Raw genomic sequence first — 11,393 nt, 5'->3', positions numbered from 1 at the left:
CCATTAAATTGTATACAAAAAAAATTAAAGTTGAAAAAATTATATATTACATGCCACAACCAACACCTTAGCCATAAAGCTATTTTATCATAAACTATTTCCAAATCTACACAATTTTACATACAACTAGTTTTCATCATAAATATCAAATCATCTTTTTTTTATGAGACATTAGTTATCTTAAACTACAATAGGATGGAAAATCAACTCCAATTACAATATAATTCCATGCACTTTCACTCTCAAATCCTCATTCCCCTTGTTTTGCTTGCTCTCATTTAATTTTCCATTGAAGTTTGTGATTGTTATATAAAATGTTCACTATGATAAATCTATTGTTTCCCTATTTTGTTTTTCCCTTTGCATTGTTTTGTATTTAGTTGTGGATCTTTGGTTTTTTTAATCCCCATTCAACATTCTTAAATGAGAATTTATTTTTGGCAAGCATTTTAATTTCTACTAGAATACCTTATTTTCATAATGAAAAATATAAAAATACCACATGCCTTTACTTGTCCCTAGAGTGAGATGGAATTCAAAGATTGAATTGAGTGGATATAATCTATTCTCACCAAAATGTTAGCTATGTATGATTGGTCCTTGATATTATTAGTTTTATAATTTTATTTATTAAAAATAGGATCAAGTCAAGGACTACTAAAATACTTTGTCTTAATGGAAAAACTTATCCTACTTTTTCTTTTGTGCTTAAATGTCACCTGGGTTCAATCTTGAATATCATTTTAGGATAAATGTATTAGCTTAATTTATACCATGCCAGTATCTTGCATGTCTAATATTACCATCACACAATTTGCTTGTATTTTACTTTATGTTATTTGAATTTTCTTTTACAAAAAATATAGGCTAAAACTATTTTCTTTAAAGAATATTGTGACAATAAGGTTTGGTTAGAATATAAAAAGTATTTATACTTTGGTGTAAGTTTAATTTATTAAGGAGAAAATTCTCATATTGGTTGTGATGCAATTGACATTTAGATTTTACATATAACATCATTGCAATTGTAATGTAAATAATTTGATGGGGATTGAAATTAACATCTAGTGCAAGAGATGTCGAATAGAGTTGAGGGCAAATATAATGGAAAATTGTGGCATACTCTTGTTGAACACACAAGAGCCATCAGCTAAGTCATAACTATCAGAAATGAAAAATTGGGGGCTTTATCGAACAAGCATGAAATTCTAGAATGTATCATTTCATTTGTCTTAGGCCAAGAGAGCCATCACCCAAAAATGTTAAACTCTTGTGAAATACAAGAGAGTCATCACCCAAGATATCACCATTACAAACATAAATTAGGGGCCTTGTTGAAAAATCATTGAAATATAGAATGCATCATTTCACTTGTGTTATCATATGGTTAGTGCAAGAATTCAAACCAAAAAATTATTAAAATTTAAGACTTGGAATTCAAATAAAATCAATGAAAGTGAAAGGGATTTTCCCATCAAATTGAAATAATGTCAAACTCTTATCAAGACCACAAATGAGTGCAAAATTCCCATTTAGTTGAAGCCCTACATTACATTAATTGGGCAATAATTGTTTCTTAATTTTAACAACAAGAACATCATTTCTAATTAATGTATCATACTTGAATCTAGCGGAATCCCTAATAATCCTAAATAAATTTGCAAATTTTGAATCTGAATAAAAATCGAACTCAAACTCCTTATTTTTCTTATCAATGTTTTCCTACTCCACAGAGAGTTTAATTTAACATGAGAGGCCCATGGGGCTTTGGATTGACATGAGAGGCCCATGGGGCTTTGGATTGACAGTGAATGGTTGCACTGTTAGGGCACTCCTTGTGATAGGTCTTACCTATGAAAAAAATTTAACATAAGACCTTAACCTATTAACAAAATCTATTTCTGAAAATTGAATCCTCTAATTCGTCTTAATTTTCTCACTATTTACTATGATGATATTAACCTTTGTCTTGATGTCTTCTTAATCGAACCAAATTTATATTTTTTGAAATTTATCTTCACTTTGCAACTGCAAATTGTTTTTTTCATATACACTTATTTATAAATATGGTTGTTATTATAAATCATATAACTACCTCTTCCATTGCATTTAAGTAATTGTATGTCATAAATAATAACAAACATAAAATTTTCTATTAATACTCGTAAAATCATTTTAATAAATTATTCATAAACTCTATTCAATGAATTTATCTAAGAACCATTCAAAACACTTTTCTTATTTTCAAACGATATCTATAATTTATTTATTTTTTATATAAAATAATATTTTTTTTTTTTCGTTTAAGTTTAAATGGTGAAACAAGTTATTCCAGTTATGTAACCCAGTTTTACGTTGTATATGATTTCGAATTAAGGAGGGGAAGTATAGGTGCTGTTTTAACCTCTCTATGTTTTCGTTAAGAGAATTGGGTGGAGAAGTTTTTCATTTCAGGAATGGGTGGAGAGGTTGTTGATGCTTTGTCTATTGGAATAAATTTGTAAGGAATTTGAGTGTAATTTGATTACAGATTATAGTCTGAATATTTGAAGGGTATAAATAGAATTAAGTAACTGATTTTGCTCAAATCAAATCTATTCAATTTCCCATTTTCAAAATATTCTGAAATCAATGAATATTCTGCAAAAGATAAAAGATTACCTTTACGAGATGGAGTGTCCAGGCTAATATATTATATTTACAGTTTAATATAAAAATATTGTATATTTAATATTTAAATCCTTTTATACATTTACAGTTTAATAATATTCATCATTTGCTCACTCACAATAATGGAATCAGATGAAATCTTCCAACCAGGTAATCTCTTAGAAGCTATTGACGTTAATAGTTTAGTTGGAATTTCCTCGCGGATAGTAATATTCGTCTCCCACGGGAAATGCAATTGCTTCAAGATTGCTTCGTCGGCCATACTTCAATGGCAATTCAAGTCCGTAAGAGAAGAGACCTTTGTCGATGTACCATCGATAAGTCAAATTGCGTCTCATTCAAACAATCAGAAACGCAAACCTTGTTGCCCTTAAAATGTACGTTGTGTGAGGTTGGCATATTTCCCAGTACAAAAATTTAGAGGCCTGTGAAAGTCCCTACGATCCCACATAAATAATGAACTTTTTTCTTTTTTCATATGGAATTTCACTCATTTTTTTTGGGAAGGGATCAAGTGGATTAATCATCATTCTGAGATCTATCTTGGGATTATCAAAAAAATAGTGATAATGAGTTGGAAGTTTATTAATGTTTGAGGGTTTTCGTGTAATGAAAACCTCAACATGGTATAGAGCTTTGGCATTTCCTATTTGAGTTTATGCTTGAGAGTTTTCGTGTAATGAAAACCTCAATATGGTATAGAGCTTTGGCCTTCCCTATTTGAGTTTGAAAGAAGATGTTGGATTTTCACACTCACCTCTTTTGGAATCAATTATTTAGACAAAAGTCCACTCTGGGATCCACTCTGGCACCACTAAAAAAATTCATGATAATGGTTTAGAAGTTTACTAATACTTCTGGTTGAGCCATTTAAAACATTAGCGACATTAATGTATCACACTATCACACTAGTTATTTTAATAATTTATCTAAATTCAATACAAATATGCTTGTGTCAAAGAATAAAAATAATTATGGAATAGAGAATAGCTTTTCTCAATATTGTATATTAACATATATCATAAAATATAATAGGTAATTTCTAAAATTTTAGAAATTAGGCATCAATTGATTAAATAATTCTGTTGAGCAATTTTAAAATTGTAAAAGAATATTTTTAATATCTAATTAATAACTAAAATATATATTTTTTAAAATAGTTATAATGATATTAGTTTAATTGGAATATATTTTGAAGTCTAAAAATAATAATAAATAATTCAATGATTTATTTTAAGGTTAAATTTTAATTTTACTGATTTTGTAAATAATTTATAATAATAACACATATTTTTAATTGCTATGGAAGATGTGGATGTTTTTCTATAATGTTACATTTAAGAATAATAAAATAATATTTACAATAAAAAATTAAAAAATAGTAATAATAAAATAAAACAATGTTTTTTTTAAATATAAGTAGTTTGTATTTCATTTCCAAAAAATTGAGTAATATATGATAAATATAGGCTTGTTCATAGGCATACAAATAAAATACTTCAATTTTACATCCATTCTAACTAGAGATAAAGTAACTGAAATTAAATAATAAAAAAATATTTTTTAATATTAAAGAGATATGTAATTATTTCACTACTTAATATGAAGTTGATGAATGCAACTTAAAAAAAATATAATTCATATTACGTGATATGTAATTTATTCTATAATTAGTTGGCATGTAATACTTAAAATAAAGAATATACTAATAATTAAAAAATATTTTATTGTTAGCTCTAAATAAAATATTTTAATGTCCATATTAAATAACATAATTTTATATCAAATATATATAAGCAAAATCATTTATTTTTTCACTTTTCATTACATGGAATATGTGTCATTTATTACATTCTAAATAAGAGGGTGAAATATAGTATGCAACAAATATTAATAACAAAAAAATGTTCTAAATAAATTATGGAGAGAGAATTTGTATTACATTAATAGATTTTTGAGAGAAATTTATAATTCACTAAATTATATATATATATATATATATACACACACACACACAGAGATTTATTTATTTATATAATTGGAGCATGTATTAACAATTTGATATATAAAATGTAAATCATAAATAAAATATTTCAATATCAACTTTCTCTTTCTTTCTTTATATATATAAATGGATGAATTAAAATATATATGTATTAAATTGTTATAAAAAAATCCAATGAATTAAATATTTTCCAAAAAGATATAAATGGAATAAGCTTTATATAATACCCATATTAAACTTTATTTTACTAATAACATGTTATATATATGGGTTATATATATAAAGACAGAACCCTTATTCTATTGATATGTTTTTTTAAGATATTTAATCCATTTAATATATAAACGGATGAATTAAAACATGTAAGTGTCAAATTGATATATAAAAAAATCCGTTAAATTAAATATTTTCCAAAAAAAGATATAAATGGAATAAGCTTTATATAATACCTATATTAAACATTAATTTACTAATAACATGTTATATATATGGGTTATATATATAAAGACAGAGCTCTTATTCTATTGAGATGTTTTTTTTGGAAAATATTTAATTCATTTATTTTTTAATATGAAGTTGATAACCTATATTTTTTTGAAGATATGTTTTTTGATATATGTTTTCTATTTTCAAATATAATTAGGGTATGTATTAATATTTTCATGTGTAGAATATGAATCATAAATAAAAAAAAGTGAATGTCAATTATGTATCTATTATATAAAACACATTTTATTTCTATGTTGCTTAAAATCAACACAGATTCATCTTAATTTCAAATCTAGTAAAAGTTAAGAGGAGTCAAATATTTTGCAAACATTTCCTTAAATTTTGTATTCAAAAAAAGCTTTGCATCTTAAAAGCTTTAATTCCTTTATAAATTTGGTAGATTCGAAATTAAAATAAATATATATTTATTAATATAAATCTTAAAATATTATGAAATAGAAAAATCCACTAACACTTTACATATTAAAAAAATAAAATAAATTTAAATTTAATAATGATGAATATTATTACATTATAAATTTGTTTTAAATCTATTTTTGAAAATCTTTTTTTAAATAAAAATATTAAATTTTAAAATATTAAATATTTGACGAAGTATAATTTTTTAAATAATTAAAATATAAAAATAAAAATAAAAAAATAACAATTTTAATTTTAAATTTTAATTTTTTAAAAATTTAAGAAAATTATGGTGAATTACAAATCCAAGTATTACCTTATCTATTTAAAAGAAATCATTATAAAATGCAAAAATATTAACTTAAAATCATCTTAACCTAATTCCATATGATGTAAAGAGTGACCCCCAAACTTCCATATTTATATAAAGAGTGCCACAAACATAGTAGTGTAGTTGGTTGAGTGTACATGTACATGAACATGAAGGACAAAAAAAGATGTGTATTTTATTTAGTGTACATAAATTATGTTTTTAAAATATATAAGCTTTGTATTTTATTCAGTGTACATTGAAAGGTTACACGATATTAAAAATATTAGAAAAAAAAACAAATTTAAATAACATAAATATATATATTTTTTTTAAATAATATAAATTCATTGTTTAAGTGGTTGGGTTTGTATAAAATTATAGTTGTGATGATTTATTTTTAAAGTTATTTTAGATATTAAATTAATATATGAGTTTTTTTTGTTTGTGAGATAAAAGGCTTATTTTTACACAGCAATAACTAAATCTATTAAGGCATACATACTCTATCTTTTTTTATTTTAAAATTGTAAACTTTAAAAAGAAAACACGTACCCTTAACTATTAAATCCACCAAACTATATAATAAAAAAACATTAGCTAACCATAACTTTTTAATATTTATATTTTTTAAACACAGTTTTCATATATTATATGATGCTTTACCGAGTTGGAGTTACTCTTAACCCGGTTTTAGAACTAATATGATGCTTTACCGAGGATGAGTTACATTCGGGATGGCGTGTCGAGGCTGCTTTATTATAAAATTAAGAAAAAATAAAAATGAAAAGATTTTTTTTTTTTTTTTTGACAATAACGGTTAATTTTATTTAGGGCGGCAAACAAGCTACCACATGCTCTTACAATACAGCGAAGTTAGAGACAGAGTCCTGAAGAAATCTGTTTGGATTTGGGTTTGTTCGCCTCTCATCCAAAATTTTACCAGTCCGCCCAATGTTCGGAATCCGTGTTTTGAATTGAATTGAGTACTTCGACCTGAATTCCCTCATAGCTGGCTGTTGGAGAGGGTGGAACAACGCACAGAGCCAGAGGACTTCCTTGGGCGAATCCTGATCTTGCTGTACATAAGGGCATTGGTGCTATTGATTGGAGGAGGAACCTGATTATCCACGTCTACTTTGGAGAGACTGCTTCTGCAACGAGGAGCTTCATCGCAGTTTTTGCATCGCACAGAGGTTGCTGCCTTTCGGAGATGAGAATCTCTGATTATGCTGAGCACGGCCTTCCGATTTGAATGTAAAGTAAAGATCAAAACTGGAACTGAGTTGCCCCCTTGAAGGTCCTTTGTGGGCTCTTGAAAAGCAGGTACTCGACAGGAAACAGAGGCCATTGAAAGGAAGACTGAGATCCGGCCTGAGACCACCGAATTAATTAGATTGAATATACAGTGATATGAGGTCCCGTAGAGCAGGGTAATGAGGAGAAAAGAGTTAGCCCTTAGATCAAATAGGATAGGAGGTCTGGTCAGCAGATACATTAAGGAATGGAGCATGAAGATTCAATCGAGTTGACCACCAGAGATCTCCGAGTACAGAGGGAGCCAAGATTGGCCTCCATATCAGCTTGAGTGTTGAGATTCCTTAGAATGTGGAAGAAGGAAATTTTATTGAACTTGGGCAGTAATAGCCGGATTTTTTTGATAATAGTGGCTAAATGAACCTGATGGGAGGTCTTAGGGTAGAGCAGAGCCTGGATGATAAGTCTAGAATCTCCAAAGACAGTGAGAGAGAGGATATTTCTATTAATCGCCAGATTCAGCCCCTGCCACAGTGCAAGAGCCTCCGCTCTGTTGTTGGTTTCGATTCCCAGACCCCAATGGAACCGCAATTCCGGAGAACCTCCAGGACTCAGAAGAACTCCACCACTGCCAGCAACCCCAGGGTTTCCTTTAGAGGCCCCGTCGAAGAATAAACAGTGATCATCCAGGGCCGATCTCCACTTAATGAACTCCAGTTCTTCCAGCCTAATCTCCCAGTTGGCATGGGCGAATGCAGGAGGCAAGGACCTTTCCTTCAAATTTGGAACCAGATTTTTGAGCCATTGCTCCTCCTCTTTGACCAGACTCATTTCATTCTTTGGGGAGGTATTGGCTTCCAAAGCCTCGCTCAGCAAAGCTTTGATTTTAGAAATAACTCTTATAGAAGTGCAGCTTTCTTCTCGGAAAATTCTATTATTCCTTTCTAACCACAGTTTCCAGCAGATGAATTTAGGGATCCACATCCAAGTTGTTTTAAGAAGACTTTTTTTTTAAGGCAGAAGGGAGATAAACTGGCCCAAGTTCGGAACAGAGAAGGAATGCTATCTCGGAAATCAAGGTTAGCTGGATCTAACAACAGAACTCCCCTCCAGACTTCTTGAGCAAAGGGACAAAGCAGCAATAGGTGATTGACAGTTTCTTCATCAGACAAGCAAAGTGGACATCTGGAAGGCCCTTCCATCCCTCGTCTACGCAAATTATCTCTGGTAAGAATGCTTTGGTGCGCAACAATCCAACAGAAGAAGTCAATTTTGGGGAGAGATGGGAAATCCCATATAAATTTCCATTGAGCTGGATTAGCTGGAGCATATGGGACAACCATAATTCTTTTATAACCTTCGGAAACAGTGTAAGAGCCGGAGAGGGAGCCCCAGCCTCTTTTGTCTTTAGTAGTGGCCTTTGAAGGAGATTTTCCTTGGAGCAGATCTAACAGTAAAGAAGCTTCCCCCTGCAGCATAATGGGGACCTCCCCCAGATTCCAACAGTCCCAGGTTCTATCAGGAGCTTCCTTCCAATTCGATATATCCCACAGAGTGTGCAAATTGCAAGACTGAAGCCAATCTTTGATGTTTGCAAGACCTTCCACTTGGTTCAATGGTTGGTCACCCAAAATCGAGTCTTCCCAGATTTTGATTTTTCTTCCATTACCAGGGATCCAATAAAGATAATGGCTGAATTGCTCCCTAGCAGAACTGCAAAGATTGAAGATCGGGGATCCTTTTAGAGATCTTGGGGGCTTATCCAGGCATCTCAAGCGTTGCCCTTGGAAGTATTTCTTCCAAATGACTCTTTTACTCCAGCTAGATTTTCCAGAGACTAAATTCCACAGAATCTTGGATCCCAAAGCAAGATTTTGAGCAGCCAAGTTACGCAGATGGAGGCCTCCTTCCAGATATGGTCTTTTGAGAGTTTCCCAATTCACTAAATGGATCCTTCTATCGTTGTTATTCCCACCTTCCCACAGGAATCTTCTCAACAGACTGTCCAATTTGCTGAGAAAGGTTTTGGGGGCAAGGAGAATAGAGTTTTGATATAGAGGCATACTTATAAGGACCGATTTCATAAGGGTGACTTTCCCTGCATTATTCAGCCAAGAGGCACCCCAAGCTTGGATTCTATTCTTTATCTTATCGAGCAGTGGAAGCCAATGAGCAACTTTAGGCTTAGATTTAAAGATTGGGATCCCGAGGTATTTAAATGACTCCCAATTTCGAATTCCATCCATTTCTAAAAGTCTTGCAATATCAGATAGCTCCTTGATCAAGCAGTTCCAACCATAGATAGAGCATTTTCGATAGTTGATTTTGCTGCCCGAGATCAACCTGTAAATGTCCAGCTCCCTCTTGAAGGATCTGGCAGAGATTATGTTGGCTCCTCCGAGCAACAAGGTATCATCGGCGAACTGGGCATGGTTAATGTCTTTCACCTTGTGAGTGGTTCTGAGCCCAGGCAGAGTATGATTCTGCTGATTATGATCGAGTTGGAAACTGAGCACCGAGGCCTGAACAGCATATAGGAGCGGAGACAGAGGACATCCTTGTCTCAGGCCCCTAGAGGCTTGGAAGAAGTCAGTAGAACGGCCATTGACCAATGGCGCGATCCATGGTGAGGCAATACAGGCTTTCACCCAGTTTATGAAGTCTATTGAGAAGCCTAGCTTCTTCATCACAGTGAACAAAAATTCATGTCTCACCCTATCAAATGCGTTAGCCAGATCGAGCTTAATAACCATACCTTTCTCGTTTCTTTGGCAGCTAGAGTGAACTGCTTCTTGCACCAGCACAATGTTGTCCAATATCTTTCTTCCTTTTATGAATCCGCCTTGATTTTCAGGGATGATGTCTGGCAGTATGTTTTTAAGCCTATTGGCTATTATTTTGGAGACCAACTTATAACTGGAATTGCACAGGGATATTGGCCTAAATCTGCTGAAGTCTGAGGCGCCTTTCTCTTTTGGGATCAAGGCGAGAAAGGCCGAGTTGATGCCACCGCCCAGCTTTGCACAGTTCTGGGACTTTCTGACCATTCTCAATAGGTCTTTTTTTATTGTTGACCAGCAAGTCAATAGAAACCTGACAGAGAACCCATCTGGGCCTGGGGCTTTATCAGGCTCCATGCTGTCCAGAACATCCTTTAGCTCTTCCATACTAATCGGAGCTGTCAACATGGCATTATCCGAATCCTGAACGCACTTGGGGATTAATTCAATCGGATAGGCATGAGGATCAATAGCTGGTTCTTCAGGAGCCGAATAAAGATCTTGATAGAAGGAATAAGCAGCTCTCTTAATGCCTTCGAAATCCTTAATCACAGTATTTTGGTAATGTATCTCTGAAACTGCTTTGAAATTCTTTCGGGCTTCGGCTTGCTTATGAAAGAAGCTGGTGTTTTTATCTCCGGACTGCAACCATAGATTCCTAGACTTCTGTCGCCAAAATTCTTCCTCCTCCCTGCTAGATCTATGAACCTCTTTTTGAAGCTCGACTTCTTTTTGGAGAAGACTTTGAGAAACAGGACTATGCTCCATATCTAATTGATGAGCAGCAAGCCTGTTTAGAGTTTCTTTTCTTTTGGCAGTAGGGGATTTCAATCTTTTAGCCCACTCTTTAAGGTTTCTTTTTAGGACCCTGATTTTCTCTTCCCACACAAAGAATGGAGAACCGTGGACGGGCCTATTCCAGGATTCAGAGACCACCTCTTGGAATCCTTCTTGCTGGATCCAAAGAGGGCTGAAACGAAAAGGAATGGGACCTAGATTGCTATCCAGGGAAAGTTCGAGGAGGATGGGCTTATGATCAGAAATGAGATTTGGAAGAATTTTAGAGGTGGCCATAAGACCGCATGTCAGGAAAGTAGTGTGGACAAGGAATCTATCCAAACGAGCAGCAATGTGATTGGGGGCTATTCTTTTGTTGGACCAGGTGTATTTACCGGAAGATGGTTTAATATCCTCCATGTCCCAGCCCAGCATTATATCTTCAACCCATGCCCAACATTATATCTTCAACCCATTCTCTGGCAGGTCCTTGACAATGGAGCCTCCCTTTTTCTCATGAAGAGCAAGGGTGACATTCAGGTCACTTGCAATAATGATGTTTCCAGTGGAATAATATTGAACATTTGTTCAAGATAATGGAAGAAGATGAAATCTACCAACAAGCTAATCTATTCCAAGCTATTAGTTGGATTGTTGTACGTCTCTCTGGGAATTTCGTCGTGAG

At 32.5% G+C, this 11,393-nt stretch overlaps 1 protein-coding gene across 1 annotated transcript; it reads right to left on the bottom strand.

The window, feature by feature from the left end:
• Positions 1–6,900: 6,900 nt before the first annotated feature.
• Positions 6,901–11,143, bottom strand: LOC149175758 (uncharacterized). The gene is made up of 4 exons (XM_089421230.1): positions 10,245–11,143; positions 8,509–9,866; positions 7,448–8,095; positions 6,901–7,268 (listed from the first exon to the last, which is right to left on the bottom strand). Exons 1-4 carry the CDS (start codon positions 11,141–11,143, stop codon positions 6,901–6,903), a joined length of 3,273 nt encoding a protein of 1,090 aa, XP_089277356.1.
• Between the last annotated feature and the right edge of the window lie 250 nt (positions 11,144–11,393).

The sequence above is a fragment of the Pinus tabuliformis genome, chromosome 4_1, assembly GCF_031772625.1.
Source record: "Pinus tabuliformis cultivar Carrire ecotype Pingquan chromosome 4_1, CPIR1, whole genome shotgun sequence".
NCBI lineage: Eukaryota > Viridiplantae > Streptophyta > Pinopsida > Pinales > Pinaceae > Pinus > Pinus tabuliformis.
This window is presented reverse-complemented; position numbering and strand designations above follow the sequence as displayed.

Coding starts and splice junctions, on each gene's coding strand:
- LOC149175758 (XM_089421230.1), bottom strand. CDS start 11,143: ATGCTGGGCTGGGACATGGAGGATATTAAACCATCTTCCGGTAAATAC. Junction 9,867..10,244: donor CCAGATGGGTTCTCTGTCAG/GTTTCTATTGAC, acceptor CGCATTTGATAG/GGTGAGACATGAATTTTTGT. Junction 8,096..8,508: donor CTCTTACACTGTTTCCGAAG/GTTATAAAAGAA, acceptor AACTGTGGTTAG/AAAGGAATAATAGAATTTTC.